This window comes from Artibeus jamaicensis, unplaced genomic scaffold (assembly GCF_021234435.1).
Source record: "Artibeus jamaicensis isolate MK-2021 breed Jamaican fruit bat unplaced genomic scaffold, CSHL_Jam_final contig_519, whole genome shotgun sequence".
Lineage (NCBI taxonomy): Eukaryota > Metazoa > Chordata > Mammalia > Chiroptera > Phyllostomidae > Artibeus > Artibeus jamaicensis.
In genome coordinates, this window is record NW_026521871.1 from 7284959 (window position 1) to 7303811 (window position 18853).

General features: G+C 35.7%; 1 protein-coding gene across 5 annotated transcripts in view; it reads left to right on the forward strand.

Moving 5' to 3' along the window:
* Positions 1-18853, forward strand: part of CFAP20DC (CFAP20 domain containing) — a 242894-nt gene that overhangs the window by 121546 nt on the left and 102495 nt on the right. For 3 of the 5 annotated variants that reach the window (XM_037137429.2, XM_037137431.2, XM_053669563.1), the window contains one exon: positions 9476-9640. The exons of 1 other annotated variant lie outside the window; for it this stretch is intronic. In XM_037137429.2, the coding sequence (XP_036993324.2) occupies positions 9476-9640 (165 nt within the window). The remainder of the gene's footprint in view (positions 1-9475; positions 9641-18853) is intronic. One more of the 5 variants, XM_037137430.2, reaches the window with a different exon arrangement.

Below are 18853 nucleotides of genomic sequence, written 5' to 3' on the forward strand. Positions count from 1 at the left end.
CAAGTCATGAAATCCAAAGACCTACATCCAAGATTGCTCTATCCGGCAAAGCTATCATTTAGAATGGAAGGGCAGATAAAGTGCTTCTCAGATAAGATCAAGTTCAAGGAATTCATCATCACCAAGCCCTTATTGTATGAAATGTTAAAGGGACTTATCCAGGAAAAATAAGATTAAAATATGAACAGTGAAAGGACAACAAACTCACAGTTATTAACAACCACACCTAAAACAAAAGCAAACTAAAAGGACAGCTAGATCAGGAGCAGAACCACAGAAATGAATATCATATGAAGGGTTAGCAACAGGGAAGTGGGAGAAGGAGAAGGGGGGAGAAGGTACAGAAAATAAGTAGCATAGACAGTAGGTGGAAAATAGACAGGGGGAGGGCAAGAATAATATGGGAAATATAGAATCTAAAGAACTTGTGACACATGGACATAAACTAAAGGGGGGAATGGTGGGAGGGGGCTGTGCAGGGTGAAAGGGAATGAAGGGGGGAATGGGACAACTGTAATGGCATAATTAATAAAATGTATTTTAAAAAAAGAAAGAAATGACTTCATGGGTCAGAATCTGTCTATATATCAGTGTTTGGTCTATATCAATGTAGAGAGATAAACAATGTAGAGAAATAAGCTATATTCTGAAGGAAGACGAATAATTTTCCAAGTTATAAAAGTAGACAGTGGGAAGAGAAAGCATTTCAGGCAGAAGAAAGAGCATATGTGTTTAAATATGTGACATTACCAGTGGGTCCGATTTGTCAAAATAATGGAGTTCAGTATAGTACATGGCAGAGTGGGCGGCATGATGTAACATCATATTGCATTACTAGGCTGCGTACTTTGGGTAACAAAGATGTAGAGCCAAGTTCCTGTCCTTAGAGTTCACTGTGTAATTATAGACACTAGAAAAGTTAACACCACAAAAGTTCATTCTGTAGACAATTAGATAAAAGGGGGCAAAGGAGAACATAGTGTGGGGTACACTGAGTATCCCTGGTCAAGGAGATTGGCAGCAGAAGTAATAATGGTGGTAATGACATTGATGACTGATAGCAGTGGCTGTTGTAAACACAATGTGTATGGACTTAATTAAATGCGCATAACAACCCTATGAGGCAATTATTGCTATTACCCGTATTTTACAAATAGGGAAACTGTGACACAGAGAAGTCAGATAATATCACACAGCTGTTAAGCAGTAGAGGCAGGATTTGAACACTGCCAGCAGGACTCAAGTTTACGCTCTGACTTACTACAGTGTACTGCCTCTCCTGGGAGAATGGAAAAGGGGAAATTTATAATGGAAAAATACAAGAGTTTTCATGGAATGAGAATGTCAGGATTTGGTGACTAGCTGTGTTTAGGGTGTCTGTGTTGCAATGAATTAGCCTATCTCTGTCTTTCTTACTGAAGGAAGAGCCCTTTTCTTCTGCAGAGACAGATTAGTCAACCATAGTATTGAGATTTTTATAACAGGAAAACTTTTACCTGTTTTTTACATTCCATGCTGGGATGCAGTTAATAAATACTGTATTAAATGCCTGCTTGAGCTCAATATTGTGTTGTCTGTGGCTTATTTAAGTTTCTACCATTTTACTTTAGAACCTCTTAAACTCACCAAAACTAGACAGTGTTGCCTAATCCTCTGCTGTTCTCTGTTTAAACAGTAAATATATTAGAGAGTGACTAAAACCTTAAAACAGCAATTAACTAGTTTCTCACTTTCCCAGAAGAATGACTTACGCTGGGCAAATAGTAAAACAGGCTGATTTAATTTAATTTAATTTGTTACTTTAATGCTTCCTGAGGGTACAGGAACAGGTATTTTTAGGTATTTGCATGACTGAATTACTGACTAATTTGTATCCTTCTGTATTTTTGAAAAAAATAGAATATATGTATAGATAGGTAAGAGGAAGAGGAGCAAAAAGAGAAGACAGTAAAGAGCAAGTGATTATCCGTGAAGCATGGGTGTAAGCTATGCCAGTGATGATTTTACAGGTTTCCTGACTCCCCAATTCAGTATTCTTTCTAAATTATCAGTACTGGGAAGTTTGTGTTCTGTGTTTAGAGATGCAGGAAGAGAATAATTAAAGGTGTGATTTGAGACTGAGAGACCCTTGAGGGGATAGGTTGGGTCTCCACATTTTAATCTCTCCCATATGACCTGGCACTGGTAACCTGTCATAAATGTTTGATGAATTAATGAAGTAAGGGTTGGCTAATTGTTCATTCAATTATCCCACTCATTTACTGTCTGTGTTCAATAAACCTTTATTGAATGTCAAGCAATGTGAAGAAAATTATCCCTTCAAAAGTCACAGAAAAAACTGGAATTACTGATGTCTCACCGTAACAGACTCATTGAGCAGGGAAGGGCCTTCAAGGTCATCTAATCCAATGTCTTAACTATATTTATGAGGAAAACCAGGCCCGATGTTATGTTGTGCTGAGGTCACAGAGGTGGAATTCAAGGCCATGCCTCTGATTAACCATTTTTTCCCCAATAGTACACAAGTTTAACTTTCTCAACAGTTGGAAAGTTTTAGTGTTTTTAATAATTAACTTCATTGAGTGTTTTTCTACCTCTCTCTTTATATGCAGGTCAATTGAGTGTACATCAGACCCAATCTCATCAGTTTAAAGATGCATTCTCACTCCTTTCTGTTGGGGAGTTGAATTTAAAATATCCTTGCCTAGCAAACAGTGCAGGGCAAAAAAGGGGATAATATCCTGGCATTGCAGAGGTGCCCAGCAACCAGTAATCCCACAAACATGGGTCATGAATATCTGTATATCAGTACTCAAAATTATTCAACTAAAATATCAGTTTTATAATTAAATATTATAAAATGTTTACCATATATTTTGGACTATAAGACATACATTTTCCCCCCAAGTTTGGGGGGAAGAGGGGTGTGTCTTTTAGTCCAAATGTAGCTTACTTGGCTCACTGTGGGTGGGGGAGGGGTGCCATGGTGGAGCAGGGTCACAGGTTATTAAATATTTTACCACATTTTTTGCTTCAAAATTTTTTCTATTTTCCTTCTCTAAAACCTAGGTGCATCTATGGTCCTAAAACTACGGTATATTAATACTTCATATCTGAAAAATTCTGAGGATAGCATTTTCATTTACAACAGCATTCAAAATAATTAAATATCTAGGAATAAATTTAATCAAGGAGGTGAAACACTTTCACTGAAAACTATAAAACATTGCTACAACAAATTAAAGATAACCCAAATGAATGGGAAGACATCCTGTGTTCATGGATTGATTGTAAGACCTAATTTTATTGAGATGTCAGTATTACCCAAAGAGATCTAAAGATTATATACACACTATCTCAAAATTTCAATGGCCTTTTTGCAAAAATGGAAAAACTGATCCTCAAATATATATGGAATTTCAAGGGGATTCAAATAGACAAAAATAATCTTGAAGGAGAATAACAAAGTTGGAGCATTCACACTTTCAAATTTCAAAACTTACCTCACAGTTACAGTAATCAAAACAGTGTGATCAGGCTAGATCAAAACAGTCAGGCTAGACATATAGACCAATGGAATAGAACTGAGACCAGAAATGAACCTATACATCTGATTTTTGACAGGGGTGTCAAGAACATTCAATAGGGAAAGAACTTCTGTGACGGTTGGACATCCACATGCAAAAGAATGAGATTGGACCCCTACCTCACAGTATATAAAAAAATTAATTCAAAATGGATCAGTGACCTAAATACAGGGGTGGGCAAAACTACATTTATAATTACTACCCTAATAATACAGTAATTAATCAATAATAATGTAAGAATAAACTCTGTGTTTCATGTGCTCACAAATGTACAGTACTTTTGTCCAACTTTGTATAAGAGGTAATAGGAAAAAAATAGATCTAAATCTTCATGACCTTCAATTTGGCCAAGGATTCCTAAATGTGATACTAAAAGTGCAACAACAAGAAGCTTTTAAATAGATAAATTGGACACCAAAACTTAAAATGTTTGTGCATCAAAGGAGGCTATCAAATTGAAAAATCTATCAAATGAGAGAAAATATTTGCAAGATAGGGTATATATTCTGGTTCTACTTATAGGGAATATATATTCTGATATAATCTAGTATGTAGAGTATATGAAGGGCTCTTACAACTCAACAGAAAAGACACACAACCCAATTAAAATTGGTCAAAAAACTTGAATAAACATTTCTCCAAAGAAGATACACAAATGGCTGACAAACACATGAAAAATGCTTCACATTATTAGTCATATGCAAATTAAAACCACAAGCAAATACCGTTTCATACTCACTAGGATGGCTATAATGATTTTTAATGGAAAATAAGTGTTGGCAAGGGTGTGGAGAAACTGGAACCCCCACACATTGCTAATGGGAACACAAAGTGGTCACCTGCTGTGGAAAACAGTCCGGCAGTTCCTAAAAACATAAACATAGAATCCCTGTGTGACCTTGCAGTTTCATTCCTGTCTGTATACCCAGAAGAATGGAAAACAGATGCAGCTATGTATATGTTCATAGCAGCATTATTTCCAGTAGCCAAAATGTGAAAATAAGCCAAATATTCATCAAGAGATTGGATAAACAAAAATGTGGTATGTACAATACTACATACACAGTTACAAAAGGTTACATATTGTATGATTCCATTTATACGACGTATCAGAACAGATAAATCTGTAGAGACAGAATGCGGAGTTGAGGTTGTCAGGGTCTGTGGGGCTGCAGGGAATGGGAGAACCTGATTGTGGGTATAGGACTTTGAAGTGATCGAAATGTCTGGGAGCTACGTAGAAGGGGTGCTTGCAGAGCATCATGAGTTTGCTAAATGCCACTGAATCATTCACTTTAAAATGCTTAATTTTGTGTTACTGTGAATTCTTATTCAATAAGTTAGTTTTTTTAAAAAGCAACTCTATAGGTATGATTCAGTCAGGATAGCTAAGTTTTGGGTGTAATCCAGGGTTATTTACCCCTTTTAACATCAATACCCTTTATTATAGAAAGCACATACTAAAATATGGTGGTTTTTTGTGAACATTTGTGTGAACACCAACTACAATGAGATATTTGACATAAGTAGAAAATTAATATATTTTATTAATTATAAGCACTTAATGTAGCACTCACTATGTACCAGGCACTATTTTTAGCCCCTTATATGCATTTAGTCATCACAATAGGCCTACAGGTTAAGTATTTTTATATCCATGTTTTACAGATAAGGAGAGTAGGACACACAAGGTAAACTACTATGCCAAAGTCAGACAGCTAATAAGTGGTGGAGCCTGAATGTGAACCTAGACACTTGCTCTAGAGACTGTACTTTTAACCTCTATAGTACACTGAGTAATAATGTCTTTGTTCATTATACAGTAAACTTCCTAGAGGTTGGGATTTGAATCCATGTCAGGCCCAGAGAAAATCTGATAGTTATAGAGCAAATGAATGAATTAAAAGCAAACAAACAAACAAAAAAAAAACCCCTAGACTTTGTATCAGTATTTTTATAGACTAAATATTTGTATCCCCCTAAAATCCATATGTTGACACCTAATGCCCAAAGTGATGGTATTTGGAGGTGGGGCCTTTGGTTGGTGATTAGGTCATGAGGGTGGAGCCCTCATGGATAGGATTAGTGCCTTTATAAAAGAGTCCCCAGATACCCTGGTGGGGCGACTGGGTTGGAGCATTGTCCTGTGCACCAGAGGGTTATAGATTCAGTTCCAGGTCAAGACACATACAGGAGGCAACCAATCCGTGTTTCTCTCTGACATCAGTGTCTCTTCCTCTGCCACCTACTTTTCTCTCTAAAATCAACAAACATATCCTTGGGTGAGGATCTATTTTTAATTTTTTTAAAAAGAAGCCTAAAGAGCTCCCTCACTCCTTCTGCCATGTGAGGGTATAGCAAGAAGATGGCCATCTCTGACCCAGGAACAGGGCCCTCACTGGACACCAATCTGCTGGTGCCTTCATCTTGGACTTCTCAGCCTCCGGAACTGTGAGAATAAATTTCTGTTATTTATAAGCCACTCAGTGCACAATATTCCTTTATAACAGGCCAAACAAAGACAAATGTTTTGGCAGTTAGAGAATTTTGTGTTTTCTGCTTATCTCTCACTGGTGTTTTAGAGAGGTGAGATTTTATGTAAATAAGGAACTGTGCTGGGGACTGCAGGCTATTCCCATATAAGTAAGATGAATATAATTGGGTCTGGGACCAGTGAACTATTATAAAATTAGTCCTTATTTAAACTATATGAACTAGGAGAAACCATGAGCAAAACAATTTATAAATATCCTTATTTTACAAGGCAACCATCCTTCCCCCCAAAATGGGAGTGATGACTTTTATTGGATAAAGTGCTTTATATATATATATATGTGTGTGTGTGTGTGTGTGTGTGTGTGTGTGTGTGTGTATAAAACATGTCTTTGATTTTAAAGCTAGTTAAGATCCTCATCAGAGTTATTAAACACCTACAGAATGGTTCATTTTATGGTGACTTTATGGTGAACAGAGTTACAATGTCATTCAAACATTCTAATAATAGTAATACACTAACTCATACTGGGAGCAAAGACGTCAGAAAACCCCGCCGCCTTGTTGTGTTTGGATACTGCATGAGCGAATCTGTCAGCTTTTCCCTTCGTGTACCATTTTGCCATTCTGAGCTGACCATTACAACCAACATTATGTCCTTTCAAATTTGTTAACAAAATAAGTTTAAATTCAACTATGTCATTTTCAGATGTTAATCAAGCAGTCTGCATGTTTCCATACACAATCTATTCCAGAAGACAGAACTTGTCTGACAGAACAATGCAGACAGGCCCTGGTCCCTTAATATCTGATTGCCAGCTTGATTTGTTATTTGCCATCTGGGGAGAAAGATGTGCTATCCTAATAAAATGTGCATGGAATGCTACTTCTCAGGATGTAGCCATACAAAGAACAACCAAAGAAAAGTGGAAGATTTGGCAGCTATGTTTAATCTAGGTCAGCTGTTATTAAGGGGCTTTTGTCCATGACCATTTATTGAGCCTGCACTTTGACTAAATATACCACTGGGATTAACCCACCATTCTCTTCCAAGCTAGCAGTGCTTTGGCAAAACAGACTTTCTTTCAGTGCCTAGGATGCACTGGAGTCCTTTTTGCCTTCAGAGACTTCAAATACTCTGCTCTCTTCATCTGAGTGATCACTCCTTCCCCATTTCACCAGGCCACTTTCTGCTCCTCTTCTATGACTCGGGTTCATTGTGTCTTTATCAGAGACTTTCAGTGATACTCTGTGCTGGTAAACTTCATAACACCTTGAACTTTCCTTCAGAGCACTTAACAGAATTATAATTAAATAGTTATAGATGTATATTTTGTTTCATATTCTCTACTAGATGTAAGCTTCAAGAAGGCTAGGACAGAGTCACTCTAAATCACCACTAGATTCCCACCAACTAGATAAGTGCTTGACACATAATAGATGCTTAATAATTATTTGCTGAATGATAAAAATGAGTAAATGAATGAATGAAGAGAGACCATGCCCTCTATTTATTCACAGTATAGCACTGATTATTTTTATTGTCAGATCTATGTTGTTTTCATAATTCTTATTCTTAAACTGTAAGTGCTAAAAAACCAACAAAATAAAATGACTTACTACTTGTATGTGGTGGGGGTGGTCAGTGGTGAGGGGGGTGGTAGGGAGATGAGTTAACATCCATTTAGGTGTATCAGAACATCAAACTACCAGATCATAAAGTTCCTTCATAGTTTGGTCTCACAAAAATTAGACTAATGTTTCAGGTATTCCTCCACAGAATCTCCGAGAAAGTTTGAGAATCAATAGTTGCTAAATTAAGTGGCCTTAATGATTACTGTTTATTTTTAAATAGTAAACTAATAGTTTTTTAAATTTCTCCTTTTATTGAAGATTTTATAATTCCCAGAGTTTTCCTCAAATAATAATCCAATAAGTAGTGAAATAGTTCCAGGTACAAAGGGAGAGTAGATGTACAGAAAGGGCAGGTGACACAGGGAATCTGGGCTTTTTCATGTGAAATCCGATTTGGATGTCAGTCACCTTCCTGTAAGTTTCAGATTGCCTGTGCAAACGTGCTTACAGTTTACACTTACATAGCGTGTGTTCTCAGGGATGATTGGCTAAATTTTTCTTACTGCTCATATTCACATTTACACAAAAAAAGTCCATTGTATTTTTAATTTTTTATAAAGAAGAAAATAAAGCCTATGCTTAAGCTAACCATCAAAAGTTATTTTACATTTTGGTATATTTCTTTGTCTTTTTGCCATTCAAACACTTTATATATTAATTTCCTACAGTGAGATGAAAGTATATATATATATATATATATATAACTTTTCTTCAACTTTTTATCTTGAGTCTTTTCCATATCATTCAGCCATATTCATAAATATAATTTCTTGTGACTGTTTACTGGAAATTCAAGTTATTTTTCAGAAATTTTAAACACCTATTTTCATAGAGCTTTGAGGGGGTTTATTTTTTGTTTTTTACTTAGGATAGAATTATAAACAACTTACTGAGTAAAATGGTGTGGACCTTTTTAAGGCTCTTGATACATGTAGTAAAATTGCCTTTGGAATGCTAATACTGATTTAATTCCTACTTGCTACATATGACAAGGCTTAATATATTTGCCATAAAAGAGGTTGTACAAATAAATGAGAAAAAAATGTTCTAATAGTTAAGTGGATTAAGAACATGAGCAGAAAATTTGCTAAAATTGACATTTAAATAGCCATATAAGTATATATGAATATTACCAAATCTCATTAGAAATACAAATTATAATAATAAATATACTATTTTAATTATAGTAACAGTTTTCCTTTGAAAGTGTTCAAAGATAAGATATTAACATTAGGGGAATCTGGGTAAAGGGCATATAGGAACTCTATACTATTTTTATAACTTTTCTATAGATTTAAATTTCTTTCAAAATAAAAAGTGAAAACTTTAATCTACTCATAATATGACTACAGTGCTTATTTAATAATGTCATTGTACTTGTTGATCTTGTATAAATGAGTCAATAAACTCCCAGAAATCTTCATTGGTACATACCTAACTAGTTCTTCTCTCAAGGTACAATCTAGTATTGAAAAACAAATATAAAATATTTCCAATGAATCTTCTTACTTATTGCACAAGTCTCTGAACCTGCTCTGTATGTTATATACTCTATTTCATTCAATCCTTTCTATAGTCCTAAAAAATAAGCAGTAAAATTATCAGACTCATTTTACATATGAGTAAACCAAGGATATAAAGTTGAGTAACTCATCCAAACTCGTATTCTAAAATGATTTACTTTAATTGGTTTCATTTATAAGATGTGTCTATTTGGCAGAAATGGCTTACATTTTGGGACTGAATGTCTTTATTTCCAGCTGGATATGGTGTTTCCTTTCCAACAGTTGAACCTACGGACATTATTCCACGAAGCTGCCAACTAACAACAGATGTTCCCCAAGTTACACAGCTGCTAAACATGACCAAACTACGCCAAACTATAATAAAATTTGGAGGTCATCCTCTAAGTTCAGCAGAATCAGGTATGCACTTAAACACCTAAATTATAAGCATGTTTATTTGTAAGAGCCAAATAAAGGGGAAAAACAGCATGCAATTAATCTTTATAACTTGAAGTTAAATATTATGACTCATGTCAGTGATAAATCATTATTTTGAATCTCTTTAGCAACTAAAATATTTTCTGGATTTGTTTACATGACAAATCAAAACATCCTCAATTATTCTTCTTCTTTCTTATATTCATCCAAGCCTTGCCAATTTTACCTCTCAAACAGCACTCAAATCTGTCTGCTCTATTTGTTACATCCATTGTACTGATCCCCACTGTCACTCACCTTAGCCTGTCAGCTAATCTGCACATTGCTATCAGAATTATCCTTCTGATAATAGAAATAGAAATGTGGCCCTGGCTGATGTGGCTCAGTGGGTTGAGTGCTGACCTGAGAACCAAAAGACTGTTGATTCCATTCCCAGTGAGGGCACATGCCTGGGTTGCAGGCCAGGTCCCCAGTAGGGGGTGCTCAAGAGGCAACCACACACTGATGTTTCTCTCCTTCTCTTTCTCCCTCTCTTCCTCTCTCTAACAATAAATAAATAAAATCTTTTTTAAAAGATAGAAATATGATTCTGTCAGTCTTTAATTAAAGACTTCTAATGTGTTTCCCACTATCTTAGAAGACAACATGAAAAAACCCTTGAGAATGCACACAAAGCCAACTTCCCCTATCCCAAACCTGCTCCACAGTTTTATCTCCAACACCTTTCTCTCATTCCCCACATGTCCTTTACTCTCTGGGCTTTCACATGTTCATATTTTGGAATTGCTGTATTGTTGGCCTAAAATGGCTTCCTTGCCTTTCTGCTTGGAAAAGCTCCCATTTATCTTTCTAGACCCAACTCAAATGCCACCTCGTCTATGCAGCCTTTCCTAATTCTAACAAGTGTTGTTCTTTTTCTATGACTTTTCCTTTTTTTGCTACACTTTTTAATATGTCTGCATTCCCCAATAAAGTATGACTTCCTCATTCTTCTATTTCCCTAGCTTCTATCATAGTGCTTGTCATATATTGAGCCAGGGACGGGAGACTCAGTTACTACAGAGAACAGTCTGACAACATAAATAATATGGCCCGGATACCCGAATTTTGACACAGAGAACCATTCGCTACTTCACAGTGAGCCTTATTGAGAGTAGAGGAGGTATTAGGGAAGAAGATTGGGATAGTGCATGAAAGACCTCATTCTCTACTATTAATACAGTAACATTAACTACTATGCAAATGATACAATAGATGGCAATTAACACTCCCTAGAGTTCCCTGTGAAGGAACTCTAGGGAGTGGTGAGAACTGTGGCAAACTAGAAGTTCATTCTCAGTCTAGAAGGGGTCATTGCAGTTCAGTTCTAGCCAAGTTGCCTTGCAGAAATGCAGGCCCAGTCTCATCAGATCTTTCTTTTTCTTATTTGAGGCTGGGCATCCCAAGGTTTATGATAAATCTCCCAATTTTAATATATTATCTAAAATCTAAAATGTTTTTAAAATACTCTGCAAGCCCAACAAAACCTGACAGTGCATGCCAGTTCTCTGCCACTGGAGTAGTCACCCATCACTACTGACCAAATGAATGGGTAGTGCTTTACAAACCAAGAGCCTAATATTATTTAGATGAGTTATTCTCAACCTCCTATATTTGAGAATCACCAGGGACACTTTAAAAATAACTGATTTTTTAAAAATTTTCCTAATGTCTATGCTTCATTCCCAGAGATTCTGATTTAATTGGCCTGGGATGGATTTTAAAAAAAAAACAAAAAACTCCCCCAGCAATTCTAATGTGCAGCCAGGGTTGAGGACCACCGGATCACTTCTCCCGACAAAGCTCATGTGATTCAGATGACCCTTATAAACACTGAAGTGATTCAGAGGAAGGTGAAATGGCCATAATAGGGCACTTACAGAAGTAGATCTTGAAAGTATTCAAAAAATTATTGTATATATGTTTATAATAAGTAAATATAAGATGTATGGATGTGTAAGATGGTACAGAAAACTGAGCAAAGATAAAGAGACAGCAAACTGCCTGGATGAGTTGGTTGAGGGGTTGCTAAGAGGAACAGTCTGATGAGGCAGAATGGCTATGTTGGAACTACAAGAAGAGCGTACTTCGTGTTTCTGAAGTAGAGGAATGATAATTTCCTTTTCAGGAAGTTGAAATTGACGTCAGGATTCAGTATGAACTTGTAAATCAAATGAGAGCAGAGATTAAAGATTACAACTAATTTGTCTTTGCATCAAGCTAAGCATTAAATGACAAGTGGCTGTGAAAACCGAATGTGAAGACCCTGAAAGGAACTGCAGAGAAACACTGGTGATTCTCAGACAACAGATGGGGAGGGGAGAGTGGTTAGAGTTTGAGAGAGGCCAGAGTAGAAACAGGAAAAAGATAATTAGGATGAAATGAATGACTTGCAAAAATCGCCTGTTTTACTCTCTCTGTGTATCCTATGTTCATTTAGTCAGTGAATTTCGTATATATCAATCTTCGCCAGCATTACATGCCCTAAGTCATATATTCATAAAGAATTGGGATTGGTTTTACAACTTCTTCAGTATAAACCCTGGCAGAGGATTATATGTAAATAGGTACTATGTTTTTAAACCTTTTGTTGTGAAATTTCTAAAATTACACAACAGTAAAGAGAATATATAATGAACTCCCATGTTTCCATCGCCTGCTTCCACAATTACCAACTTTGGGCAGGACTTTTTGACAACAATGAGGGCATAATTAGTCAGAATTTGTATATTTATTATATATACTATCTCTAGATGGGGGCTGGGGAGAGAGACATATACAATCCATTTTCATGAAAGGACATTTAGAAAACATATAAAAGGATGAAAAAGATCCTTTGACCCAGACAGCCACTATAAACACATTGGGTCATGATTCAGTCTTAATGGAAGATTATCCACAGAATGAAATGAGTAAGGGTGGTTTTGGTAACCAATTGGTCTAGCTGTAACTAATAGGCTGAGATAGTTTTCAGTAATAGTTTTTGGTGACAGAAAGGCTTAAACTGTAAAGCCTATCAGATAATCTTCAGCAATCATAAATGTTATTTGTCTTCTCTGTATCTTAATATTTTTTAATCCTCACCCAAGGGAATTGTTTTCATTGCTTTTAGTGAGAGAGGAAGGGAGAGAGAAAGAGGGAGAAAAACATTGATTGGTTGCCTCCATAAGTGCCCCTACCAGGGACTGGGAGGTGAATCTGCAACCTAGATTTGTGCCCCGACTGGGGATAGATCCCGCAGGCATCTTTCAGTCCATGGGATGATGCTCCAACCAGCTGAGCCATGCCAGCCAGGGCTGTATCTCAAAGTTTTAAGAATTAATTATGTCTTTCAAAGAAAATGTAAGTCTATAATCAGATATTTTAAATGTCTTCTTTTATTTAAAGTTCAAGGACCCATGATACCTGAGTTTAAAGAGGAATTCGAATAAATATTAATTACAACATTAATCCAATATTATAATTAAACAAACTTTTTCATAAGCCATATTTGATACCAACTTTTAGAAGAGGACACTAGTTCATATTTTACAAATTTTATAAATGGGCTCTCAATACATAATAATATTTAACTTGAGTTATATATACAGAACATTAATAATCATCTAATAGCATATTTCTTCTGCCCTGTGAATCCCAATTATATTTATATTCATTTATAACCATAGAGTTATGATTGTCTCTCTTAAGTAAATCTCATTGCACATGTGTGACAGCTAAGATTATGTGAACATATATTGAACCTTTGTGGTTCGCTTCCTATAAATAATTTTCAATTGCTAATTTTGACATATGCAGGCTTTGAAATTTACTATCAGTAAATTATTTTATTATATATCAGTGAATATAATAATAATTATAATTTTTGTGTAGGATATTTTATCTGAAAGGAGTAGCTAATGAATAGAGTTCAAGGACAGACTTTTATAATCATAGAAATCCAGGTCTTTCTTAATTTAAACTATGTGTTTTGTGTCTTTTTAAAAAAAAAAAGGATTCCCCATGGTGAGATTTGAATTGCATGAGAAATGACTGTGTGTTTTTGTAGTTGACTGTACAGTACTCGTGTAAATTGTATTTTGTTATAAATGCTCATATTGAGAGATCCCAATGAAGCTGCGACAGGAAGAAGTAGGTATTTCCTATAGATGCTTTCTAGCATTTTTACCCAAACAAAAAGGGAAACATTGAAACTTCTGTGTTAGGGTGCATTTTGTTGAAGATCATAGAACTTGTTCAAGAAGATTTGACAAAATCAATAAAATAATTGTGTTTCCATAAAGCCAAGGTTACCAAACATTGTACTGTTCCCTCGGTCAATTCCATTCCTGGTGCACATTAGCTAATGAATGTTAGTCTGCAGATGACTGTGAGATCTGATTATCTTATTTTCATTAATGGGACCCTAGTTTAATTAAACCAGAGAATCGGATCTGATTATTGAAGTTGATCATTCAGCTACTAATGACAAGATGTAATGGTCCACTAGGCGCAAATGAAAACCAGTAATTTACTTAAAAATTAGGAGGCAATTCTTTTAAGCATCCTTCTTTCCACAGCAGCAGTCTCATTGTATTATTACTCCTTTTAAATAAGAAGAAACTGACATCCCTGTCTCCTAGCACAATTGCAAATGGGTGAATTGATGCATCTAGCAAAACCATGCAATAATCATCTAAGTGTAGTTGGCATTGGTGAAATCCTTATTAAAATTTCTTCTTGGGTTCCACATTGTGAAAGAAAAGTTCAAGTCAGGCAACAAAATCTACTGTAAAGTAGAACCTAAAAGAAAAAGGAGTAAGATTCTGACTTCAGGAAAAAACAAGACAATCTTTTAATTCCTTCTTTTCTAAGATTGGACTTTGATAAACCTCGTCTTAGGATTGTTGGTTAAAGAGATGCCACAATTTCTAGTTGCAATGTCTGATAATAATTCAGAATAAATTCAGCCACCTCTTATATTTGAGATACATATCTTTCCCTGTCTTTAGCAAAAATGAGACATAATTGATCATATTCATTCATTTAAATTATTTTTAATATGAAAGGAATTTAGCCTGGGTATTGATCCAATGTCATTATAGCACAGATGTCACAATTCATTTACACAGTGAACTTTAAGTTTTCTTTGCTATTTCTGCCAAATATTGACAAATCTTTGATATATAAAACATAATATTAAATATGAAAAACACGAGCAGTTGATAATTGTGCTAGTTTTGCAGGATTGACTCATTTCAGCCTTTATATTTCTCCTTTAGAGGTCTGTTACAGCATCACTTATAGTAAGAAAAACCTAGAGACAGATGATGTATGCACAATAGGGAACTGATTAAAATATTCACACATTAAGATATCATGTATGCAGTTATATAGATGACCTGGTCTTCTTCTGATGGTGTAGAAAGGTCTCTAAGCTATGTCATCAGGAAAAAATGGGAACTGAGGATGCTGTTTCTGTATTACCCCACTGGCATTTGCTTAGGGAAGCTGGTGTGTGCATACATTTTTAAAGGAAATTACCTTCCGCAACAGGGACTAGTAGAGGCAAGGAAGGAGGATGAAACTTTTATTTCTCATATCACATCTTTACTAGAGAATTTTAATTTTCTAAATATAGTTATGATTTATTATGTCAACAGGTGTATTATGTCACAACAATTATGAGACATTTCTAGTTTCTTCTGTATACCTTACTTTCAAAGTCAAAATAATTGCTATACAATTAAAATATATTTCTTAATATCAATATTTGTATTTAAAACATATAATGGGAAGGAAATCCAGAATTATTGGCAAAATAAAATATTTAACTATATAAATATTAAACTTGTTTGTGATAACAATAGGGAAATATACCATATGATAATATCTACTCTATCAGTATGAATTATACTGACATATATTTTCACTAATAGTGAACATGGAACTATATTCATCAATGATCTCCAATAACTCCCAAGATACTTTGTAGTATCACTGTATTTTTATTTTCATCACATTAGTTATCACTACCTGATGTTTTCTTATTTACTTGTTTACATATTGATGTCTCCCATCCTGGAATTTATATTTAAAAATAGCAGGGTCCTATTTATTGTTGTATTCCTAGCATCTAGCTCAGTGCTTTACATCTGTCAGGAGTTCAGGAAATATTTGTTGATTAAATGATCGAATGACTGAATAAAATACTAGCCAAATAATTAAGCAATAATCATCATCATCATCATCTTCATCATCATCATAACTAACACTTTTTGAGTTCCTACTGTGCTCCAAGCACTAAACCCTTTATGTAGCATAATAGTTAAAGTTCTACATATATCATGTTTGTGTGTGTGTATGAATGAGAAAGGGACAGGCAGACTTATAATAGGAATTGGCTCACATAATTATGGGAACTGAGAAGTCCAAGGATCTGCAGAGATCCAGGAGAGTCAATTGTATAGTTTCTGTCAAAGTCTAAAGATCTAAGAACCAGGAGACCTGGTAGTGAAAGCACCAGTGTGAGGACAGGAGAAGACTCAAGGAGTTAGGCAGAAAGATCACGTTTTCCTTTCCTCCACCTGTTTGTTCTGTCCAGGCCCTGGATGGACTGGATGATGCCCATCTACACTGGGGAGGGCAGTCTGCTTTATGTAGTCCACTGATTCAAATGTTAGTTTCTTCCAAAAACACTCTCACAGTCACATTCATGTTTAATCTGGGTACCCTGCAGCCCAGTCAACTTGACATATAAAGTTAACCATCTCATACAGCGTATCCCATTTAAACCTCTGATAGACCTTTTAATGTAGCAGTCATCATAATCACCATTTTGTAGATAAGGAAACTGAGGCTCACTGAGGAAGTGAGTTGTAGAGCTGGGATGACCAGGCACTCTCATTTCAGAGATGTATTATTAATTACTGACCCCCATTATGGTGCAATTCTCACTACTGCTTTTCAGGGTTATCTTCTGGGGAGTCTTCCTGTGTTTTCAAAACTTCAATTTCCAAGGCCCAATGATGAAAGTTATCTACCAAAGCCTATATTATAACTTTTTAAATAAATTAAGACTTTGTGAAAAATAATAATATATTATACTTTATTACATTTTTATCATTTAATCCCTTATATCTACCCCTACCCCCAGAAATCACCAATGCTTTTTATCTTGTTGACATATCTGAACTTAAAACACAGATGGTGTTCTTGCATTGTTTAAGGTTCTACTCAAGTTCAGAGAAGAAAAAGATATTCTAACTTTACTTTTATTGCCTTTTAAGAAATGTCTTAAACTTTTTATTAATGAAATAAGGCTAATACTGGTTTAAATATTTGCAAAAGTTAAAAAATTATTTTATTCATCTGGGGCCTTTCCTGCATTAATCATTTATCTGCACAGTTGTCTTTTTTTAATATATTTTTTATTATGCTATTACAGTTGTCCCATTTTCCCCCCTTTCTTCCCCTCTGCCCTGAACACCCCCTCCCACCTACATTCCCCCTAATTTAGGTCATGTCCATGGGTCATACATATAAGTTCATTGGTTTCTCCATTTTCTCTACTATTCTAAACCTCCCCCTGTCTATTTTCTACCTATCATTTGTGCATCCTATTCCCTGTATTTTTTACCCCATTCTCCCCCTCTCCTCCACTGCTAACTTTCCATGTGATCTCCATTTCTGTGTTTCTGTTCCTGTTCTAGTTGTTTGCTTAGTTAGTTTTTGGTTTTTTTAGGTTCAGTTGTTGATAGGTGTGCATTTGTTGTCATTTTACTGTTCATGTTTTTTATCTTCTTTTTCTTAGATAAGTCCCTTTAACATTTCATATAATAAGGGCTTGGTGATGATGAACTTCTTTAACTTGACCTTATCTGAGAAGCACTTTATATGCCCTTCCATTCTAAATGGTATCTTTGCTGGATAAAGTAATCTTGGATGTAGGTCCTTGCCTTTCATGACTTGGAATACTTCTTTCCAGCCCCTTCTTGCCTGTAAGGTCTCTTTTGAGAAATCTGCTGACAGTCTGATGGGAACTCTTTTGTAGGTGACTGTCCCCTTATCTCTTGCTGCTTCTAGGATTCTCTCCTTCATTTTAATCTTGGCTAATGTAATTATGATGTATCTTGGTGTGTGCTTCCTTGGGTACAACTTCTTTAGGACGCTCGGAGCTTTCTGATCTTCCAGAAAGTCTGTTTCCTCTGCCAGGCTAGGGAAGTTCTCCCTCATTATATTTTCAAATAAGTTTTCAATTTCTTGCTCTTTCTCTTCTCCTGGTACCCCTATGATTTAGATGTTGGAATGTTTAAAGATGTTCCAGAAATTCCAAAGCCTTTTCTCATTTATTTTAATCATTATTTTTTCATTCTGTTCTGGTTGAATGTTTATTTCTTTTTTCTGCTCCAAACCTTTCATGGGCCCGTTTCCTTCCCATCACTTTTAACTCCCTGTACATTTTCCTTTATTTTAATTTCCTTAGCCTTCACTTTTTCCTCCATTTTGCACCCATACTCAACCATTTCTGTGAGCACCCTATCACCAGTATTTTGAACTGTGCATCTAATAGGTTAGCTATCTCTTCATCACTTAGTTGTATTTTTTCTGGAGCTTTGATCTGTTCTTTCATTTGGGCCATTTTATTTGTCTCACCACGCCTGTTACATAGTAAAGGGCAGAGCCTTAGGTGTTCACCAGGGTGGGCAACCCATGTTGCTGCCTTGTGATGCTGTTTGTGGGAGAGGGGCCCGAGAGGGAACAGTGCCACTTGTTCTGCTCTCTGGCAGTGTTCAGTCACTTCCCCCACTACCCACAGGCAAATTGGGCCCTTCTGGTGCTGATTCCCAGGTGGGTACATTCTAGGACCCTGTGGGTTTCTCCAGTGAACACTCCTGTGAGGCTGGGAATTTCTCCCACTGCCGCCTCAATCCCCACAGGTTTTCTCAATCAGAGATGTTGAAGCTTTATTTTCCTGCACTGGAAACCTGTGTTGTGTGGTTTGCCTCACTCCCCAGTTGTTCCTCCAAGTTTAAACCCCATCAGTCTTTATCATATACATTAATTATCACACTTATGAAGTTCTAATATTAATCTATATAATCATAAATAAAGCACTTTTCAGATAGCTAAATAAAAGTTTTTCACCAAAATGCCCAGAAAACAAGTAGTGGTTAT